The sequence below is a fragment of the Cebidichthys violaceus genome, unplaced genomic scaffold (genome assembly GCF_023349555.1).
Source record: "Cebidichthys violaceus isolate CVI_PGR_0920_01 unplaced genomic scaffold, fCebVio1.0.p SCAF_19, whole genome shotgun sequence".
NCBI lineage: Eukaryota > Metazoa > Chordata > Actinopteri > Perciformes > Stichaeidae > Cebidichthys > Cebidichthys violaceus.
The window spans coordinates 1,493,670-1,517,948 of NW_027176361.1; the positions used below are offsets into that span (position 1 = coordinate 1,493,670).

At 37.2% G+C, this 24,279-nt stretch overlaps 2 protein-coding genes across 2 annotated transcripts in view; one reads left to right on the plus strand and one right to left on the minus strand.

The window, feature by feature from the left end:
• LOC137874446 (toll-like receptor 2 type-2) overlaps positions 1-15,641 on the plus strand; it is a 32,795-nt gene extending 17,154 nt beyond the window's left edge. Inside the window, exons 5-11 of the mRNA XM_068713132.1 lie at positions 12,614-12,736; positions 13,021-13,171; positions 13,297-13,461; positions 13,732-13,911; positions 14,009-14,149; positions 14,235-14,743; positions 15,076-15,641. Of these exons, the coding sequence (XP_068569233.1) occupies positions 12,614-12,736; positions 13,021-13,171; positions 13,297-13,461; positions 13,732-13,911; positions 14,009-14,149; positions 14,235-14,743; positions 15,076-15,490 (1,684 nt within the window). The 3' untranslated portion in view covers positions 15,491-15,641. The remainder of the gene's footprint in view (positions 1-12,613; positions 12,737-13,020; positions 13,172-13,296; positions 13,462-13,731; positions 13,912-14,008; positions 14,150-14,234; positions 14,744-15,075) is intronic.
• A 450-nt stretch (positions 15,642-16,091) lies between these two features.
• Positions 16,092-24,001, minus strand: LOC137874802 (serine protease FAM111A-like). The gene is made up of 5 exons (XM_068713770.1): positions 23,885-24,001; positions 20,282-20,348; positions 19,595-19,837; positions 18,827-18,880; positions 16,092-18,725 (listed from the first exon to the last, which is right to left on the minus strand). Exons 2-5 carry the CDS (start codon positions 20,339-20,341, stop codon positions 16,764-16,766), a joined length of 2,319 nt encoding a protein of 772 aa, XP_068569871.1. The 5' UTR covers positions 20,342-20,348; positions 23,885-24,001; the 3' UTR covers positions 16,092-16,763.
• Positions 24,002-24,279: the final 278 nt, after the last annotated feature.

The following is a 24,279-nucleotide window of genomic DNA, read 5'->3' on the forward strand; positions in this document are numbered from 1 at the left end:
TTTCGACATAATATACTATGAATGTTTTTTGATTGTTTTCGACATGCCTGTTTTTCAATTTTTTTCCGACTATGACCGTTTTTCAATTTTTTTGACATGCTATACTAAAACCGTTTTTCACTTTTTTTTAAATGCTATATTATGACTGTTTTTCACTTTTTTTGACATGCTTTTTTATGACCATTTTTCACTTTTTTTGACAGGCTATGATATGACTGTTTTCGACATAATATACGATGACTGTTTTTTGACTTTTTTTGACATGCTATACGATGACCGTTTTTCAATTTTTTTGACAAGCTATATGACCATTTTTCACTTTTTTCGACAGGATATGCTATGACTGTTTTCGAATTAATATACTATGACTTTTTTTTTACTTTTTTTGACATACTATACTATGACCGTTTTTCACTTTTTTCGACATGCTATACTATGACTGTTTTTCACTTTTTTCGACAGGCTATGCTATGACTGTTTTCGACATAATATACTATGACTGTTTTTTGACTTTTTTCAACATGCTATACTATGACCGTTTTTCACTTTTTTCGACATGCTATACTATGACTGTTTTTCACTTTTTTCGACAGGCTATGCTATGACTGTTTTCGACATAATATATTATGACTGTTTTTGACATAATATACTATGACTGTTTTTTGACTTTTTTCGACATGCTATACTCTGACCGTTTTTCACTTTTTTCGACGGGCTTTACTATGACTGTTTTCGACAGGCTATACTATGACTGTTTTCAACATAATATACTATGACTGTTTTTTGCAGGCTATGACTTTTTTTATAAATAAATGCTGAAATAAATAAATAAAAGTTGATACCTAAACAGGACATAAATAAATAAATCTATTTCTACATTTCTATATTTCTTCATTATTTATTTCTGTGTCTGTATGTTAATGAGGTAGGCGATCCGAACCTCATTCTTTAGCAATATTGGTCAAGTGAGCAAGACAAAGGCAGTTAGGCGTCCGGTGTCATGTTACATTACATGTAGCAGTCGAGGATCGAACCGCCAACCTTGCAGTTCCCAGACAACCCTTTCTACCCATTGAGCCATGGCCACCCCTACATTCTATACTATGACTTTTTACGACTTGCTATTCTATGACTTTTTACGACAAATGCTATACTATGACTTTTTACGGCATGCTATACTATGTCTTTTTACGACATGCTATACTATGACTTTTTTAGGACTTTTTACAACATGCTATACTATGATTTTTTTATAACTTTTTTCGAAATGCTATATTATGACTTTTTACGACATGCTATACTATGATTTTTTTGTGACTTTTTAAGACACGTTATACTATGACTTTTTTGACATGCTACACTATGACTTTTTTATGACTTTTTTCGAAATGCTACACTATGACTTCTTTTCGACATGCTATACTATGAATAAATCCTGAAATAAATAAATAAAAGTTGATACCTAAACAGAAGTAAATAAATCTATTTCTCCATTTCTGTATTTCCTCATTTATTTATTTCTTTGTCTGTATGTTAATGAGGTAGGTGATTCGAACCTCATTCTTAAGCAGGTTTTGTCAAGTGAGCAAGACATGAGCAGTTAGGCATCCAGTGTCATGCTACACGACATGTAGCAGTCGAGGATTGAACCGCCAACCTTGCGGTTGCCAGACAACCCTCTCTACCCATTGAGCCACGGCAACGCCTACATTCTCTACTATGACATTTTACGGCATACTATACTATGACTTTTTACGACATGCTATACTATGACTTTTTACGGCATACTATATTATGTCTTTTTTATGACTTCTTTTCGACATGCTATCCCATGACTTTTTACAAATAAATGTTGAAATAAATAAATAAAAGTTGATACCTAAACAGGACATAAATAAAAAAATCTATTTCTACATTTCTTTATTTCTGTGTCCATATGTTGATGAGGTAGGCAATCCGAACCTCATTCTTAAGCAGGATTTGTCAAGTGAGCAAGACAGAAGCACTTTGGTGGTCCAGTGTCATGCTACATGAGATGTAGCAGTCAAGGATTGAACCACCAACCTTGCGGTTGCCAGACAACCCTCTCTAACCATTGAGCCATGGCCACCCCTACAGTCTATACTATGACATTTTACGGCATACTTTACTATGACTGTTTTTTGACTTTTTTCAACATGCTATACTATGACCGTTTTTCACTTTTTATCGACATGCTATACTATGATCGTTTTTTTATTTTTTCGACAGGCTATACTATGACTTTTTTCGACAGGCTATGACTGTTTTCGACACAATATACTATGACTGTTTTTTTACTTTTTTCGACAGGCTATACAATGATGGTTTTTTAATTTTTTCGACAGGCTATACTATGACTGTTTTCGACATAATATTGTATGACTTTTTTACATTTTTTCAACAGGCTATACTACGACTGTTTTCGACATAATATACTATGACTTTTTTTTACTTTTTTCGACATGCTATACTATGACAGTTTTTCACTTTTTTTGACAAGCTATACTACGACTGTTTTCAACATAATATACTAAGACTGTTTTTTGACTTTTTTCAACATCCTATACTATGACCGTTTTTCACTGTTTTTGACAGGCTATACTTTGACTGTTTTTGACATAATATACTATGACTGTCTTTTGACTTTTTTCGACATGCTATACTATGACCGTTTTTAAATTTTTTTGACATGCTATACTGTGACTGTTTTTGACATAATATACTATGACTGTTTTTTTGACTTTTTTCAAAATGCTGTATAATGACCGTTTTTAACTTTTTTCAACAGGCTATACTATGACTGTTTTTGGACTTTTTTTCGAAAAGCTATACTATGACCGTTTTTCACTTTTTTGACAGGCTATACTATGACTGCTTTCGACATAATATACTCAGACTGTTTTGTGACTTTTTTCGACATGCTATACTATGACCGTTTTTCACTTTTTTTGACATCCTATACAATGACTGTTTTTGACATAATACACTATGACTGTTTTCAACATAATATACTAAGACTGTTTTTTGACTTTTTTCAACATGCTATACTATGACCGTTTTTCAATTTTTTCAACATGCTATACTATGACCGTTTTTCAATTTTTTTGACATGCTATACTATGACTGTTTTTTGACTTTTTTCGACATGCTGTATAATGACCGTTTTTAACTTTTTTCGACAGGCTATACTATGACTGTTTTTGGACTTTTTTCGACAGGCTATACTATGACCGTTTTTCACTTTTTTTAAAAGGCAATACTATAACCGTTTTTTAATTTTTTTGATATGCTATACAATGACTGTTTTTGACATAATATACTATGACTGTTTTTTGACTTTTCGACATGCTATACTAAGACCGTTTTTCACTTTTTTTGACATGCTATACGATTACTCTTTTCGACAGGCCATACTATGCCTGTTTTCAACATAATATACTATGACCGTTTTTCAATTTTTTCGAAAGGCTACACTATGACTGTTTTTGACAGGCTATGACTGTTTTCGAAATAATATACTATGACCGTTTTTCACTTTTTCGACATAATATACTATGACTGTTTTTTTACTTTTTTCGACCTGCTATACAATGACCGTTTTTCACTTTTTTTGACAGGATATACTATGATCGTTTTTTTTTGTTTTTTTTCGACAGGCTATACTATGACTGTTTTCGACATAATATACTATGACTGTTTTTTGACTTTTTTTGACATGTTATACTATGACAGTTTTTCAATTTTTTCGATATGCTATATTATGACTGTTTTCGACAGGCTATGACTGTTTTCGACATAATATACTATGACTGTTTTTGGACTTTTTTCGACATGCTATACTATGACCGTTTTCGACATGCTATACTATGACTGTTTTCGACAAGCCATGAGTGTTTTCGACATAATATACTATGACTGTTTTTTACTTTTTTCAACATGCTATACTATGACCGTTTTTCACTTTTTTCGACATGCTATACTATGACCGTTTTTCACTTCTTTGACGAGCTATACTATGACTGTTTTTGACATAAAATACTATGACTGTTTTTTGACTTTTTTCGACATGCTATACTATGACCGTTTTTCAATTTTTTTGGACATATACTATGACTGTTTTCGACATGCTATACTATGACCGTTTTTCAATTTTTTCGACCAGCTATACTGTGAATGTTTTTGACAGGCTATGACTGTTTTCAACATAATATACTATCACCGTTTTTCAATTTTTTCGACATGCTATACAATGACTGTTTTTGGAGTTTTTTCGACATGCTATACTATGACTGTTTTTCACTGTTTTCAACATAATATACTATGACTGTTTTTTTACTTTTTTCGACCTGCTATACGATGACCGTTTTTCACTTTTTTCGACAGAATATACTATAATCTTTTTTTTTTTTTTTTCGACAAGCTATACTATGACTGTTTTCGACATAATATACTATGACTGTTTTTTGACTTTTTTTCACATGTTATACTATGGCCGTTTTTCAATTTTTTTGACATGCTATACTATTGCTGTTTTCGACAGGCTATGACCGTTTTCGACATAATATACGATGACTGTTTTTGACATAATATACTATGACCTTTTTTACATTTTTTTGACATGTTATACTATGACTGTTTTCGACATAATATACTATGACTTTTTTTTACTTTTTTCAACATGCTATACTATGACGGTTTTTCACTTTTTTCGACATGCTATACTATGACCGTTTTTCACTTTTTTTGACGAACTATACTATGACTGTTTATGACATAATATACCATGTCTGTTTTTTGACTTTTTTCGACATGCTATACTATGACCGTTTTTCAATTTTTTGGACATATTATACTATGACTGTTTTTGACATAATACACTATGACTGTTTTCGACATAATATCCAATGACTGTTTTTTGACTTTTCGACATGCTATACTAAGACCGTTTTTCACTTTTTTTGACATGCTATACTAAGACCGTTTTTCACTTTTTTTGACATGCTATACTATGATCGTTTTTTTATTTTTTTCGACAGGCTATACTATGACTTTTTTCGACAGGCTATGACTGTTTTCGACACAATATACTATGACTGTTTTTGACATAATATACTATGACTGTTTTCGACATGCTATACTCTGACCGTTTTTTCCCTTTTTTCGACCAGCTATACTATCACTGTTTTCTACAGGCTATGACTGTTTTCAACATAATATACTATCACCGTTTTTCAATTTTTTCGACATGCTATACAATGACTGTTTTTCAATTTTTTCGACATGCTATACAATGACTGTTTTTTTTACTTTTTTCGACAGGCTATACTATGACCGTTTTTCACTTTTTTCGACAGGCTATACTATGACCGTTTTTCAATTTTTTGGACATATTATACTTTGACTGTTTTAACATAATATACTGTGACTGTTTTCGACATGCTATACTATGACCGTTTTTCACTTTTTTCGACAGGCTATACTCTGACTGTTTTCGACATGCTATACTATGAATGTTTTTGACAGGCTATACAATGACTGTTTTTTGACTTTTTTCGACATGCAATACTATGACCGTTTTTCAATTTTTTCGACATGCTATACAATGACTGTTTTTTGACTTTTTTCGACATGCTATACTATGACCGTTTTTTACTTTTTTCGACAAGCTATACTATGACCGTTTTTTAATTTTTTCGACCAGCTATACTATGACTGTTTTCGACAGGCTATGACTGTTTTCAACATAATATACTATCACCGTTTTTAAATTTTTTCGACAAGCTATACAATGACTGTTTTTGGAGTTTTTTCGACATGCTATACTATGACTGTTTTTCACTGTCTTCAACATAATATACTATGAGTGTTTTTTTACTTTTTTCGACATGCTTTACTATGACTGTTTTTGACAGGCTATATTATGACTGTTTTTGATATTATATACTATGACTGTTTTTTTACTTTTTTCGACAGGCTATACTATGACTGTTTTCGAACATAATATATCATCACCGTTTTAAAAAAATTTCGACATGCTATACTCTGACTGTTTTTTGACTTTTTTCAACAGGCTATACTATGACCGTTTTTAAATTTTTTGTACATATTATACTATGACTGTTTTCGACAGGCTATACTATGACCGTTTTTCAATTTTTTGGACATATTATACTTTGACTGTTTTTGACAGGCTATACTATGACTGTTTCTGACATAATATACTATGACTGTTTTCGACATGCTATACTATTACCGTTTTTCACTTTTTTCGACAGGCTATACTCTGACTGTTTTCGACATGCTATACTATGAATGTTTTTGACAGGCTATACAATGACTGTTTTTTGATTTTTTTCGACATGCTATACTATGACTGTTTTCGACAGGCTATGACTGTTTTCGACATAATATACTATCACCGTTTTTAAATTTTTCCGACATGCTATACTATGACTGTTTTTTTAATTTTTTCGACATGCAATACTATGACCGTTTTTCAATTTTTTCGACATGCTATACAATGACTGTTTTTTTACTTTTTTGACAGGCTATACTATGACCGTTTTTCATTTTTTTCGACATGCTATACTATGACCGTTTTTTTACTTTTTTCGACATGTTATACTATGACCGTTTTTCACTTTTTTCGACAGGCTATACTATGACCGTTTTTCAATTTTTTCGACCAGCTATACTATGACTGTTTTCGACAGGCTATGACTGTTTTCAACATATTATACTATCACCGTTTTTCAATTTTTTCGACATGCTATACAATGAATGTTTTTGGAGTTTTTTCGACATGCTATACTATGACTGTTTTTCACTTTTTTTCAACATAATATACTATGACCTTTTTTAAATTTTTATACTGACTGTTTTCAACATAATATACTATGACTGTTTTTTTACTTTTTTCGACATGCTTTCCTATGACTGTTTTTGACAGGCTATATTATGACTGTTTTCGACATAATATACTATCACCGTTTTTTGACTTTTTTCGACATGCTATACTATGACCGTTTTTCACTTTTTTCTACAGGCTATACTATGACTGTTTTTGACATAATACACTATGACCTTTTTTAAATTTTTTTGAGATGTTATACTATGACTGTTTTCGACATAATATACTATGACTGTTTTTCACTTTTTTAGACAGGCTATACTCTGACTGTTTTCGACATGCTATACTATGCATGTTTTTGACAGGCTATGACTGTTTTCGACATAATATACTATCACCGTTTTTAAATTTTTCCGACATGCTATACTATGACTGTTTTTTGACTTTTTCGACATGCAATACTTTGACCGTTTTTCAATTTTTTCGACATGCTATACAATGACTGTTTTTTTTACTTTTTTCGACATGCTATACTATGACCGTTTTTCACTTTTTTCGACATGCTATACTATGACCGTTTTTCAATTTTTTCGACATGCTATACTATGACTGTTTTTTGACTTTTTTCGACATGCTATACTATGATTGTTTTTCACTTTTTTCGACATGCTATACTATGACCGTTTTTCAATTTTTTCGACCAGCTATACTATGACTGTTTTCGACAGGCTATGACTGTTTTCAACATATTATACTATCACCATTTTTCAATTTTTTCGACATGCTATACAATGACTGTTTTTGGAGTTTTTTTGACATGCTATACTATGACTGTTTTTCACTGTTTTCAACATAATATACTATGACTGTTTTTTTACTTTTTTTGACATGCTTTACTATGACTGTTTTTGACAGGCTATATTATGACTGTTTTTGATATTATATACTATGACTGTTTTTTTACTTTTTTCGACAGGCTATACTATGACTGTTTTCGAACATAATATATCATCACCGTTTAAAAAAAATTTCGACATGCTATACTCTGACTGTTTTTTGACTTTTTTCGACAGGCTATACTATGACCGTTTTTAAATTTTTTGGACATATTATACTATGACTGTTTTCGACAGGCTATACTATGACCGTTTTGACATAATATACTGTGACTGTTTTCGACATGCTATACTATGACCGTTTTTCACTTTTTTCGACAGGCTATACTCTGACTGTTTTCGACATGCTATACTATGAATGTTTTTGACAGGCTATACAATGACTGTTTTTTGACTTTTTTCGACATGCTATACAATGACTGTTTTTTTACTTTTTTCGACATGCTATACTATGACCGTTTTTCACTTTTTTCGACAGGCTATACTATGACCGTTTTTAAATTTTTTCGACAAGCTATACAATGACTGTTTTTGGAGTTTTTTCGACATGCTATACTATGACTGTTTTTCACTGTTTTCAACATAATATACTATGAGTGTTTTTTTACTTTTTTCGACATGCTTTACTATGACTGTTTTTGACAGGCTATATTATGACTGTTTTTGATATTATATACTATGACTGATTTTTTACTTTTTTCGACAGGCTATACTATGACTGTTTTCGAAGATAATATATCATCACCATTTTAAAATTTTTTTGACATGCTATACTCTGACTGTTTTTTGACTTTTTTCGACAGGCTATACTATGACCGTTTTTAAATTTTTTGGACATATTATACTATGACTGTTTTCGACAGGCTATACTATGACTGTTTTTGACATAATATACTATGACTGTTTTCGACAGGCTATGACTGTTTTTGACATATTATACTATCACCGTTTTTAAATTTTTCCGACATGCTATACTATGACTGTTTTTTGACTTTTTTCGACATGCAATACTATGACCGTTTTTCAATTTTTTCGACATGCTATACAATGACTGTTTTTTTACTTTTTTGACAGGCTATACTATGACCGTTTTTTTACTTTTTTCGACATGTTATACTATGACCGTTTTTCACTTTTTTCGACAGGCTATACTATGACCGTTTTTCAATTTTTTCGACCAGCTATACTATGACTGTTTTCGACAGGCTATGACTGTTTTCAACATAATATACTATCACCGTTTTTCAATTTTTTCGACATGCTATACAATGAATGTTTTTGGAGTTTTTTCGACATGCTATACTATGACTGTTTTTCACTTTTTTCAACATAATATACTATGACCTTTTTTAAATTTTTATACTGACTGTTTTCAACATAATATACTATGACTGTTTTTTTCCTTTTTTCGACATGCTTTACTATGACTGTTTTTGACAGGCTATATTATGACTGTTTTCGACATAATATACTATCACCGTTTTTTGACTTTTTTCGACATGCTATACTATGACCGTTTTTCACCTTTTTCTACAGGCTATACTATGACTGTTTTTGACATAATATACTATGACCTTTTTTAAATTTTTTTGACATGTTATACTATGACTGTTTTTGACATAATATACTATGACTGTTTTTCACTTTTTTAGACAGGCTATACTCTGACTGTTTTCGACATGCTATACTATGCATGTTTTTGACAGGCTATGACTGTTTTCGACATAATATACTATCACCGTTTTTAAATTTTTCCGACATGCTATACTATGACTGTTTTTTGACTTTTTCGACATGCAATACTATGACCGTTTTTCAATTTTTTCGACATGCTATACAATGACTGTTTTTTTAACTTTTTTCGACATGCTATACTATGACTGTTTTTTGACTTTTTTTGACATGCTATACTATGACCGTTTTTCACTTTTTTCGACATGCTATACTATGACCGTTTTTCAATTTTTTCGACCAGCTATACTATGACTGTTTTCGACAGGCTATGACTGTTTTCAACATATTATACTATCACCATTTTTCAATTTTTTCGACATGCTATACAATGAATGTTTTTGGAGTTTTTTCGACATGCTATACTATGACTGTTTTTCACTTTTTTTTAACATATTATACTATGACCTTTTTTAAATTTTTATACTGACTGTTTTCAACATAATATACTATGACTGTTTTTTTACTTTTTTCGACATGCTTTACTATGACTGTTTTTGACAGGCTATATTATGACTGTTTTCGACATAATATACTATCACCGTTTTTTGACTTTTTTCGACACGCTATACTATGACCGTTTTTCACTTTTTTCTACAGGCTATACTATGACTGTTTTTGACATAATATACTATGACCTTTTTTAAATTTTTTTGACATGTTATACTATGACTGTTTTCGACATAATATACTATGACTGTTTTTCACTTTTTTAGACAGGCTATACTCTGACTGTTTTCGACATGCTATACTATGCATGTTTTTTACAGGCTATGACTGTTTTCGACATAATATACTATCACCGTTTTTAAATTTTTCCGACATGCTATACTATGACTGTTTTTTGACTTTTTCGACATGCAATACTATGACCGTTTTTCAATTTTTTCGACATGCTATACAATGACTGTTTTTTTTACTTTTTTCGACATGCTATACTATGACCGTTTTTCACTTTTTTCGACATGCTATACTATGACTGTTTTTTGACTTTTTTCGACATGCTATACTATGACCGTTTTTGGAGTTTTTTTGACATGCTATACTATGACTGTTTTTCACTGTTTTTAACATAATATACTATGAGTGTTTTTTTACTTTTTTCGACATGCTTTACTATGACTGTTTTTGACAGGCTATATTATGACTGTTTTTGATATTATATACTATGACTGTTTTTTGACTTTTTTCGACAGGCTATACTATGACTGTTTTCGAACATAATATATCATCACCGTTTTAAAAAAATTTTGACATGCTATACTCTGACTGTTTTTTGACTTTTTTCGACAGGCTATACTATGACCGTTTTTAAATTTTTTGGACATATTATACTATGACTGTTTTCGACAGGCTATACTATGACTGTTTTGACATAATATACTGTGACTGTTTTCGACATGCTATACTATGAATGTTTTTGACAGGCTATACAATGACTGTTTTTTGACTTTTTTCGACATGCAATACTATGACCGTTTTTCAATTTTTTCGACATGCTATACAATGACTGTTTTTTTACTTTTTTCGACATGCTATACTATGACCATTTTTCACTTTTTTCGACAGGCTATACTATGACCGTTTTTAAATTTTTTCAACAAGCTATACAATGACTGTTTTTGGAGTTTTTTCGACATGCTATACTATGACTGTTTTTCACTGTTTTCAACATAATATACTATGAGTGTTTTTTTACTTTTTCGACATGCTTTACTATGACTGTTTTTGACAGGCTATATTATGACTGTTTTTGATATTATATACTATGACTGTTTTTTTACTTTTTTCGACAGGCTATACTATGACTGTTTTCGAACATAATATATCATCACCATTTTAAAAAAAATTCGACATGCTATACTCTGACTGTTTTTTGACTTTTTTCGACAGGCTATACTATGACCGTTTTTAAATTTTTTGGACATATTATACTATGACTGTTTTCGACAGGCTATACTATGACCGTTTTTAAATTTTTTGGACATATTATACTTTGACTGTTTTTGACAGGCTATACTATGACCGTTTTTCAATTTTTTGGACATATTATACTTTGACTGTTTTCGACAGGCTATACTATGACTGTTTTTGACATAATATACTATGACTGTTTTCGACATGCTATACTATGACCGTTTTTCACTTTTTTCGACCAGCTATACTATGACTATTTTCGACAGGCTATGACTGTTTTCAACATAATATACTATCACCGTTTTTCAATTTTTTCGACATGCTATACAATGACTGTTTTTGGAGTTTTTTCGACATGCTATACTATGACTGTTTTTCACTTTTTTTCCACATAATATACTATGACCTTTTTTAAATTTTTATACTTACTGTTTTCAACATAATATACTATGACTGTTTTTTTACTTTTTTCGACATGCTTTACTATGACTGTTTTTGACAGGCTATATTATGACTGTTTTCGATATAATATACTATGACTGTTTTTTGACTTTTTTTGACAGGCTATATTATGACTGTTTTCGACATAATATACTATCACCGTTTTTTGACTTTTTTCGACATGCTATACTATGACCGTTTTTCACTTTTTTCTACAGGCTATACTATGACTGTTTTCGACAGGCTATACTATGACTGTTTTTGACATAATATACTATGACTGTTTTTTGACTTTTTTCGACATGCTATACTTTGACCGTTTATCACTTTTTCCACAGGCTATACTATGACTGTTTTCGACATAATATACTCAGACTGTTTTTTGACTTTTTAAGACACGCTATACTATGACTTTTCACGACTTGCTATACTATGACTTTTTTATGACTTTTTACTACGTGCTATACTATGACTTTTTACAACACGCTATACTATGACTTTTTTCGACATGCTACACTATGAATTTTTAGGACTTTTTATGGCATACTACTTTATGACTTTTTACGACATGCTCTACTCTGAGATTTGAGATATTTAAACATAACATTTCAGTAAATCCACAATCCAAAAAACATTTGTCTTAATGAATGCAATTAACATAAAATTTAAAGGTGTTATCCATTTTTTGGGTGTAAAAATTTTAAATCGATTTGGCATACAAACCAACCAGTTGCTCCTCTGTGTTGTCACTCTTCAGGAAAATGACCCTCCGCAACATTTCCGTGTCCGATGAGGCCATTGCTGACCTCCTGGTGGCAGTGGATGGGGCACCTCTCACCTCCTTGTTCCTGGACGGCGTCACACTGACAGGCGAGGGCAGGTAGCAAACCAGCACAGCAGCACGATCTCACAAATTCAGTGACAGTGCCAACTTTCTTGCTAGATTTAGAGACTTTTTGTCAAAAGGCGCATAGCGACAGTTCCAGTGACTTTTTGGGACGGGCCCTAATTCGTCTCATTTGATTAACACCAGTGTTTAGTGAGTGGGCTAAGAAGCAGCACGTATAGTCGACCAATCAGCAGCCCGGCAGAAACATGAACGAGCTGTGAATCTATGTACTTACTGGGTAGTTTAATGGTTTGTTGTTTCTCCGTTGGTGTTAGGTGGGAGCGAGCCAGATGGACCGACCACAAAAGCTTTGACGAGTTCTTCCTACGAAACGCCGTGGTGCTGAAAGTCTTTCAGTTTGTCTCCCTTCTGCAGCTCCAGTTTCTGCTGCAGTACCCTAGGAAATTGTCCGTCATAAACAGTCAGGTAAGGACGGTGTTATCTGTCTCATGCGATAGCTACATCAATCCACTACATAGCTGGAGCAAGGAGTCCCGATTGTAAGATTGAAATTAGGAGTGTGGTTTTAAAGTCAGAACTTTTACCCTCAGGTGTTTGTGTTGCCCTGTCTCACGTCCCGCCTGCTCGTGAACCTGCAGTACATGGACCTGTCCGACAACCTGCTGACTGACCTTACTCTGGTGGAGACACTTTGCGATGGAGACGGCACTCTGAAAGACCTCAGAGTTTTAAACCTCAGTGGAAACGCTCTGAAGGTGCCTTTGTGAAACTTAAAAAAATTACAAATTATTTTTTGTGGATTTTCTGTTAATTCATACTTCCTAGCTACAAAGAAGTCCAGCTAGCAGGAACACAAGCAAACTGGATGCACTTGAGAGACAATGTGTTCTAGTAAACTGATAATCACAAGAAAAATCACTGAGGTGCCAATTAAGTATAAATCCAAGAAAACGTTAAAAACAAGATTTGGAGAAGAATACCTGCTTCCTGAAGACTCGTCTGCCTCTGTTTTCTCTGCTTTCCAGTCTTTGTCCACGATGAGCCGGCAGGTAACAAAGCTCTCCAAACTGACTCACCTGGACATCAGCCGGAATGGATACAGCTCCATGCCCCAGGGCTGCTCCTGGCCCTCCACCCTGCGATACCTCAACATCTCCAGGGCCAAACTTACTACCATCACCCCTTGTCTACCTGCAACTCTGGAGGTATTGAAAGTGGACCATGTAGCAGTAACCCTGACAGTCGACCTGACACGCACATCGCAACAAGCACCCCTTTTATCTTGTGCTTTATCACATACAGGTGTTGGATCTGAGCAACAATGATCTCAAGGGCTTCATCCTGTTCCTGCCTGCCCTGAGAGAGCTCCACCTTTCTGGGAATAAGTTACTGAGGCTGCCCCCTGGATGGCTGTTCCCCAATCTGCAAACACTGACAATACAGGTAAGGACCAATGACTCAATCATACATTTTTTCTTCCAGTCCTCTTTGTATTCCCCCAGTGTGACCCCAGTGTGTTCTCCCACAGTCGAACACCCTGAACATGTTCGACCGTTCGGACCTCCAGTCGTACAGGCGGCTCCAGGACCTCCAGGCGGGTCAGAACAAATTTGTCTGCTCCTGTGACTTTGTCTACTTCCTCCAATCGGCCGTTCAAGGAGGTGGAGGCGTACATTTGACAGATGGAGAGGAGAGCTACGTCTGCGACTCTCCTCTCTTTCTGCAGGGGGAACCGGCAGGTCAGGTCCAACTCTCCGTTGTCGTGTGCCAGCGGGTTTTGTTTGTGTCCGTGACCTGTGGGGTGGCACTGGTTATAGGGATACTGGTGTGTGTCCTGCTGTGGCGCCTCCACGCGTTGTGGTACCTCAAGATGACATGGGTGTGGCTGAGGGCCAAGCGTAGCTGCCGGCAACGGCGGCAACGCAGAGATGGAGCGGGAACGGAGGAGTTACTGTCCTACGACGCCTTCGTGTCCTACAGCGAGAGAGATGCGAGCTGGGTGGAGAACTTCTTGGTACCTGAGTTGGAGGAGCCAAGGTAATGTTGATCTATATCTTTAAAACATAGTAATGTTTTACCGTTTGTTTATCCATTTGTTAGTTAGCAGGGTATCTCAAAAACTCAAAAGGTACTTACCAGATTTCAGTGAACCTTGGTAAAAAAGTGAAGCACCACCATGTGGCATTTCCGAGGTTCTTTACTTTTTGTGTCATACTCGTATATCTTCAGATTGAGGTAAATTTGAGTTGAAGTCAGGACTTTTGGAAATTTCACATTTTTGGCAAATTACCATTCCAATAAATTTCATGCGATATTTACCAAACATGGCGCAGATTAAAACATTACCTTCTCTCTGGTTTATATTCCAGGGAGAACGATGAAGACTCTGTGAACCACAGAGCCCCCCGACCTCTGACCCTGTGCCTCCACAAGCGGGACTTTCTTCCTGGACACTGGATTGTGGACAACATCATGAGCGCCATGGAACGCAGCCGGCGCACCGTCTTCATACTCTCGGAGAATTTTGTCCAGTCGGACTGGTGCCGCTACGAACTGGACTTCTCCCACTTCCAGCTGTGCGATGGCAGTGCCGGCGGAAACGCGGCCATCTTGGTCCTGCTTGAACCGCTGTCCAAGGACGACATCCCCAAACGCTTCTGCAAACTGCGCAAACTCATGAGCTCCAGCACCTACCTGGAGTGGCCTCAGGAGGAGGAGAGGAGTGGGGAGTTCTGGAGGAAACTCCGCCACGCTTTGAGAGGAGAGGAAGATGAGGATGACTGATTGAGAAAGACAAAGTGATCTGCTTTCATCAGATCATTTTGGTTTCTTACACCCTTTGTAGATTTAAGGGTTTGATCAACTCAACTTTGTTCAAATAATAATGTAAAAGAAAAGAGCTGATGAATGACAAAATAAAATTGTTTGCATAACATAGATCCCATTGTCTTCTTTTTAATAATACATTATTTTAATTAATAAAATCCGTAATGCATTTAATATGTGTAACCTTAAAGATTGAGAAAAACACACCTTTGCTTAAACTGCACAACAATCAAACACCCTTTATAATTATCTAAATCAATTAAAAGTTAGAATAGACCTTAAACTTGCATTAAAAGTAAAGAAGGTGTTTTGCAGCTTAATTTGCTGGTAGTGTGGTGAGGTGGCCACTTGGGGAAGCTGTTTGCTTGTGATTGCTGCTACAACCTGAGGATGTCAGTGGATGTGAAACTGATTTTGAGAACATTAAGAAGCTGCAGCACTTGAAAATGTGTAACAGCTGTGAGTTCTAACATTATTGTTTAAGTTAGGGTTGTTGGGAACAACAAAAATACAAATTGATGACAGAAAACAGATTTTGAAGAGAATCAAACAAGTGACATTTAATATAATGCACACAGAATACATCAGGAGGCTGAAAGTCACATGGGTAAAAAAAAAAGTCAAAAATACCAAAAAGAAAAATCCAATTGTAACCAACACAAAAAACAAAACTACACCAAGAAAAGTTACACTATGTCAAACAATAAAACAGTAAGGTTACGATACAGAAGTAATGCTATAAAAGAAACACACAATGAACAAACTAAAAGTTACAATAATAAACCCCCTTGCCCTCCACAGGATATGGTTACTTTTACACTAGCTGAATAAAAAAAAAAACATGTTGGCATCCAGTTCCCTATATTCAAAAATACACTTTAAAGAAACAAGAAATGGAGCATTAAAATGTGTTGAGTTGACAAACAAAGTTGGATTTAGCGAGTCGGTCACTGGTAGAATAATGACTTTATGAACACAGCTTGAAACTTATTTGTAATACATCAACAGCAATCGTAATCCACGATAAAATTCACTTTCCTCAAAACGTAACAGGTGAGTTTACAGTTAAAAGTATTCACATTATAGCTGGAGTGGATACATTTCCAGCATATGTGAAAAGTCAATACAAAAGAAGAGGCACAAATTAGGAATCATAAAAATGTCAACTAGTAATATGATCCACTGGACAGGTGTGTTATGACAATGTCCTGCAGGAGCCCCTAATTACTTATTAAAATGTCATTGGCTCGTGGGTGTCTTCTGAGCCGTCACTCTCTGCTGGGTCAGTGTCTGCTTGGTCGTCAGTGTCTGCTTGGTCGTCAGTGTCTGCTGGGTCAGTGTCTGCTTGGTCGTCAGTGTCTGCTTGGTCGTCAGTGTCTGCTGGGTCAGTGTCTGCTTGGTCGTCAGTGTCTGCTTGGTCGTCAGTGTCTGCTTGGTCGTCAGTGTCTGCTGGGTCAGTGTCTGCTGGGTCGTCAGTGGAAGTTGCGTTCAGTACCTTCTTTAGGTCTGGGTTTTTCTGTGCTTCTTTCTCAACTCTCTTCAACAGCTCCACATTTCCGCTTTGCTTCAGCTGACTCACAAAGTGTTGAAATATAGTCAGCAGAGGTTGGGCAAACTCTATCACATGGTGTTCATGGTTTAGAAAATCACAGGAATATCCTGCGGTGTGCAAACCAAACACTCGACCATGAGCATCAAACACTGGAGAGCCAGAAGAGCCGTGATACATGAAAGTGTTGTAGGTCGCTACTTTGTCTGCTAGCTTTCCACCCATCATTATGTTTTCAATGCCTTGCTTTTTGATAAGGTGAATAATTGAGGAGACAATGAAAAGATCGTCTTTGTATGGATGTAGATGATCATGGACAGCCTGCTCCCTCTTCTCTTTCTCAATGATACATGTTGGATCCATTTTTTTCAGGCCTCCAGCTGGATGACCAATAATACAGGCTTCACCATTCTGAGGTAGAGGACCAAATTTCTTCAGGAGCCCTGGTGGCACCTTGATCTGCTTTGTTGGTGTTGCTTGGTTGTATTTCTGGCCCTGAGGATTGATCTCAAGTATGACATAATCAAGCTCACCCTCACTGTAGCAGATGTCATTGTGAGCCAGCGGAAAGTAGTAGGACTTTGTGTGCGGCTCAGGATCTTCATAGTTAAAGAGAAAATACACCTCTATACCCTCCTTCAGCTTTCTTCCTTCTACACAATCTTTCAATAAGTGTGCGTTAGTCAGGATGAAGTTGTCAAACAGCACAAAGCCTGTTCCCTGACAAACATGCCCAACAACCACTTTGCAAACTGATTCTCCCAGTTTAATCAGCTTCCTGACTCTGTGAACTTCACTGAATGATTGCTGGATCTTTCCAAAGTCTTCCCTCCTCAGGTTCAGTGTTTTCTGATAAGAATCATCAGGGAATCTACTCTCCATCAGTTCTTTCAGACTTTGGAACTGCTCACGCAGTATTCTATAAATCTCCTCAATGTTGACGTTTTTGTCTATGTTTTCCAATACTGCTGTGACACTGGTTCCTCTCTGCTGTAGTACATCTAAGACTGACGTTGTGTCACGCTCACGTCTCTCACCCGGGGTTTCCTGCATGTTTTTGTTTGATCTCATGTTTCGTGGAAGACATATCTTGAACTTTTTTCCATCTAGTTTGTCAACTAATTGTGTGCATTCAGTGACAGAGTCTGGCTTCTCATTGTCAGACAGAGTGAAGTTGCTGAGATCATTAATGAAGCGACCGTCTCTTTTCAGAGCCTCTTCCACAGTCATCCCTTTCTTCCCATAGACACACAGATACTTGAACTGTTTGACCACACTGCTTATAAAAAGCTTCTTTTTTTTGGTGTATAGCCCTCCCACTCTGTCAATGTAAAAGACAGAATACTTGTCTTTTGAATGCACAGTTTTGATCTGTTGGGCCGCTTCAACTTTTTCTGATTCACATGATATGAAGAGAGATTCACCTTCACGGATACAAGAACAAGGGAAATGTGTTGCAACAGTAAATGCCTTATCCTCGTTTCCCAACTGAATCACAATGTTTTCATCTGTAAACTTGTTCTCCTGATATTTTTTACTTGATTTTATCGCCTCCAGCACTGTGCGAGGTTGATCACAGTAAATATTGTATTCTTCCTTGTCGTTAGGACTGAATTTTACGGTGAAACGATGTAAATGTTCACCCTGCAGGAAACCAGAGTGAGAAAATAAAAGTTAAAAATGTCCTTGTTGATGAAATAAAAAGGCAGATTTTTTGTGCATGCAGTGTATCACAGTGTACTCACCGTGGAGTCACCATCGTTCTCCTCCTTCACTCTCACTTGGCTGCGTGTAACAGTCTGCAAAATGAGAAAAGGATTTAGCTTCACTGCTACAAAGATTTGACCTAAAAAGTTACCCTGTGGAGTTTTTGACCACCTCGTTTTGTTTGCATGTCACGTTCATACATGAGAACGCACACATGCGTGTAAAGATGGGTGACGTGATGCAAAGTCCTACTAATGGTTTCAGGTTATTCTAATGATAAACAGTTGGTGACAGTGTAACCTAGTACCTAAGAAACGTCTACGTTCAGACACCTCTTGTTTTCTTGGCGTTGTCAGCAGGATACCCCAAATATTGAACACACCTTGTTGAATATGGAACCAAGCGGCAGCTTTTTACACTTAAAAACAATTTCAATTTAACTTAGCTGCATTGTTAACATCAAAACAAACAAATTGTAAATGATAAATCGTAAAAAATAACTTTTTAAAAATAAAACATTCATTTAATTTCGGGGAGGCTTAGGTTGTATTTTGGGGCAGTTCAGGGAGGATGGTGAAAAATGTTAGTCGAGAGCCCCATTGGGCTGGTGCGGACGATGCAGTGGGACTGAGAGGGGGAACGGTAAGCTGTCAGAGAGTAGGAGTAGAGAGACTAAGGACGTCTTGAAGGATCGGCCACAACAATGCTCAAACATTAATTTATCTTTAAACCATCTCAAAAACTTCCAAATGTAATTATTTTTCAGTCAACTCATGAACCTGACATAAGATGACATAAGAGCTCACCTGAGATCCTGTAGCTTCACCTGGCGGAGATTGTTCTGCTCCGCCTGGCCGAGGAGCTCCGCCTGTCCGAGGAGCTCCGCCTGGCCAAGGAGCTCCGCCTGGCCGAGGGCCTGCAGCTCCGCCTGGCCGAGGAGCTCCGCCTGGCCGAGGAGCTCCGCCTGTCCGAGGAGCTCCGCCTGGCTGAGGGCCTGCAGCTCCACCCGGCTGTGTCCCCATGGTGGGGAAGCTGCTGCTGCCAGGATCCTTATAAAATGATGCATAGCATTCACACACATAGAAATCAGTTGGAAAAGCTGTGGTTAGTTGCATAGATGTAAATGGGCTTGTACAGTACTTTTCTAGTCTTCAGACCACTCAAAGCGCTTTAACACTACAAATTCAGCCACATTCACAAGGTGCCACCTGCCCATCAGCACTATCTGATCATTCATACACCACAGGCACAGCTTACGGGAGCAATTTGTTAAGTTATGTGTCTTGCCGATAGACACATCGACATAGACTAGCAGAGCCGGGGATCGAACCGCCAATCCTCTGATTGAACAAACGTTCCTGAAAATTCCATCCATGTTAGAGCATAGCCTTAGTTTACCAAACATTGCGGGTGCACAACATACAGATTCAGTCAAAGATTCAAATGTTTGTTACGTATTGATTACAGAGAAATGTAGCTGAGCTTTTACTTACATGCGTCTTGAAATAGGACTTGATGTTCTTGCTGTATGTTTTTTGCTTTTTGGGAGGCATTTTTCACCTAAAATTACAATAATACAGTTAGTTGTAACTAACATCCAACACCTGAAATATAAATATAGTACACACACATATATATATATATATATATATATATATATAAATACATGAATATAGTACAGCTATGATGTGTATATGGGTTTGACTCGATTCAAGATGTATTTGTACTAGCTAACTAGTATTTGTACTAGCCAACAAGTACAAATACTTCAATACTTCATCCACACACTCAAATCACAGCTTAACAAAACACAGTGCTATTGAGTGACAGCTTTGTTCAGAATATTCTGAAACCAGTGTTGCATGAAAGCATGTGGGAAGTAGCAAGCTAGCTAAGTAGCCCGCGATCCGCTAGTTAGCTTTCTAATTCTATGATGCCTCATGCTAAGTTACACTGGTTACAGCGGGACATCTCTTAATTTCTCTAATAGTTTAGCCTATTAGCAACCAAAACAAGTTCAAATTAAAGCTGCAAGCAGCGATAAACGTGCCTTCGCACCTTAGTACATGCAATACTGGAGGGACGCGAACGTCTATGAGCGTCGGACAACACGCCGCTGAGTTTTTAACCTGCATGGAGTGCGTGATGCTGGAAATTATTATTGCGTCAACATGCATTATGTTGCTCTATACCAGGGGTCGGCAACCTTTGTGACATGGAGTGCCAGTTTGAAATGTTCTTCTCATCCAGTGTGCCATTATCAACAATAACGCAAGATTAAATTATGACACAAAATACAAAAACATTTCCAATATACCTGGAATTTTATTCCATCCATAGAGCACATCTCAAAACAATAACAGTATATCTGTATTCTTAACAAAATAGCCACATCAACATTTCAAAGACATGAACAAACAGCTACACATTTAAACTAAAACTAAGTGTCGGCTGAGGCATCATGAAGTGATCAGAGGCCTAGCAGACAGTCAGTGTGATCCCTGGCCCTGCTTTGACCCTGAGCTCTGTGATCTGGGGCTTGTAGTTAGTTACTTTGAGATGCAACACTCAGAGTGCTCCGTTGTTGACTGCTGGTGGGGCTGAGCACATGTGTGAGAACACCTGCTGACTTCTAGCTGAGGCGGGAATGTCCTTTATTCGTGACTTGATCGTTTCTTTATTTGGCAAGCTTTCAAAAAGAGCATCTGTCTAACAGAGTACGTCCACATTACTCCGTTTTCGTTTGGAAACGCATATGTTTTGCTACGGTTACACTGAGCGTCCGCACTACGCCGGCGTTTTGGAGCACCGTAAACGGAGGAGTTTATAAACGATCCCGAAGCCGGATAACTTTGGAAACTCCGGGTAGCGTATTCGTGTGGACGGACGGAAACGCATACGTTTGGAAACGATGACGTAACACCCGCGATCGACTACCAGGTTAATTTAACGCGGACAACTGATCACAGGCGTTGCTGACCTTGTTGTCTTTACTAGCAGCTGTTGTCCAGTTAAAGTCTGCATGTCTGCGGAGGAAACAGCTGTTATTGTAGCGATCGGTGAGCGGAAAGAGAGAGAGAGAGAGAGATCAGAGAGAGAGAGAGATCAGTGAGCGGAGAGAGGGAGAGAGGGAGAGAGAGAGAGAGAGAGATCAGTGAGCGGAGAGAGAGAGAGAGAGAGAGAGAGAGAGAGAGAGATCAGTGAGCGGAGAGAGGGAGAGAGAGAGAGAGAGAGAGAGAGAGCTCAGTGAGCGGAGAGAGAGAGAGAGAGAGAGAGAGAGCTCAGTGAGCGGAGAGAGGGAGAGAGAGAGAGAGAGAGAGAGAGAGATCAGTGAGCGGAGAGAGGGAGAGAGAGAGAGAGAGAGAGAGAGAGATCAGTGAGCGGAGAGAGAGAGAGAGAGAGAGAGAGAGAGAGATCAGTGAGCGGAGAGAGGGAGAGAGAGAGAGAGAGAGAGAGAGAGATCAGTGAGCGGAGAGAGAGAGAGAGAGAGAGAGAGAGAGAGAGAGAGAGAGAGAGCTCAGTGAGCGGAGAGAGGGAGAGAGAGAGAGAGAGAGAGATCAGTGAGCGGAGAGAGAGAGAGAGAGAGAGAGAGAGAGAGAGAGAGAGAGAGAGAGAGATCAGTGAGCGGAGAGAGGGAGAGAGAGAGAGAGAGAGAGAGAGAGATCAGTGAGCGGAGAGAGAGAGAGAGAGAGAGAGAGAGAGAAAGAGAGAGAGAGAGAGAGAGAGAGAGAGAGAGAGAGAGAGAAAGAGAGAGAGAGATCAGTGAGCGGAGAGAGGGAGAGAGGGAGAGAGAGAGAGAGAGAGAGAGAGATCAGTGAGCGGAGAGAGGGAGAGAGGGAGAGAGAGAGAGAGAGAGAGACCCGCAACGCTGTATGAAGACAGCGGACAGCGCGCTTGGTCACTCACTTTGATCTGAAATTTGCGCGCCTGCAACCTAACTGACCAATGGCCACACTCCAACATCAAATGCACGCAATGGTGTCCTCCGGGTCCTAGTGCCGACTCGTAAAGACGCAGGACACAGTCACACATACAGGCAGTCAAACGCTCACAGACACAGACACAGAGGCAGATGCTTTTATTTTGAAAACGGGACAGATAAAGTGAGGATCGTATTAACACCGAGGTGCCAGCGTGCCAGAGGTTATGCCCCGGCGTGCCACCCGTTGTTTACGCTTGGTATAGAGCAGGGGTCGGCAACCCAAGGTTGCCGACCCCTGCTCTATACCAAGTGTAAACAACATCATGTAAATGTCATGTAAATCGGATGTTGTTTGTCAAATAACACTGATTTCCTTTCGCCATTAGGTGGCGCTTTGACTGTGAGTGAAGATTGTCTTGTAGACATCCTCTATGCCTGTTATCAAGTATTGCTTGATTATTTTTAAGGTTCTAGGTGAACCGTAGCGATGGGGCTGCTCTTTTGAATATTTTTAGGGGGCGCTATCAAGGCAGTTTTTGATGGCAAAAACCAAAACACCATATGACATATTTATATTTATCACCTTTTGACACAAGTGCAATGTTCCACAAGTCAATTCATTTAGCAGAGAGAGGTAGTTATATACCTGAAACATCTAAAGATTTAAATCTGCTAGTAAAAAGCTGAATCATACCACAACAGTTCAAAGTCTTGTTACTTGTTTAAAGTTGAAATGGCGTCTGTAGCTCAACGTATGCAGAACAAGTCTTTCAAAGTTAAAGAAGTTTAAGAGGATTTGCTCCATAGAGAATCGTAAAAACATGTGAAAAAATATGAATATTTCAGAGGTAGAAACAATAAGAGAGTCATAGCGTACATATCCTTAAAGAGCTGGACACTTTTTATAGGTTCTGTAGCTGAAAGTATGCAGAAGTTATGAGCAACCAAAACAACATACGGAAGAAATAGTTGCAGAAAAAGGAGGGAAAACAGTGCTGAGTCAGCACAATGAAGGAGAAACGGAATGACCAAATCAGTTCATTTCATTTCCTGTTTTCCCATCATTTCATTCGTTTTATGTTGATGTTTCTGTGTCTAACATATTGTGTTGTTATACATACGCATCTCTAATAAATAAATAACATGCTGTAAGGAAAGAATCTGGAAGTCTTACCTTGACTTTACTTGACTGGAGGAAATGGAGGACTGTACGCTATCTCTTAGTTTGCTGTTTGGCTGCGGCACAGTTACACCCAGCCACACACACACACACACACACACACACACACACACACACACACAGCAGAGTACGGAGGACACAGTGGAGGAAGTTAAACTTGAAATCCTTTTACATGAGGTATTGGTTTGCGGCTAGAGGAAGTTAATGTACGTACATTTTAATTTCTTGTGTAATCAACATGTCTTGTACATTCTAGCCCTCGTTTCAGAAATAGTTAGAGGTGCAACGGATCATTAAAGTCACGGTTCTCTTCCTATCAGAGTCACGGATCAGATCAGCACAAAAGAAAAAACATAACTTTAAATACACAACAACTAACTTAAAGGCTG

Excerpts from the sequence above, each read along its gene's own strand:
- LOC137874802 (XM_068713770.1), bottom strand. The coding sequence starts at position 20,341 with ATGCCTCCCAAAAAGCAAAAAACATACAGCAAGAACATCAAGTCCTAT. Across the intron at positions 18,881-19,594 it reads GTGAAGCTACAGGATCTCAG|ACTGTTACACGCAGCCAAGT; the intron begins GTGAGCTCTTAT and ends CTCATTTTGCAG. Across the intron at positions 18,726-18,826 it reads AGAACGATGGTGACTCCACG|GGTGAACATTTACATCGTTT; the intron begins GTGAGTACACTG and ends GGTTTCCTGCAG.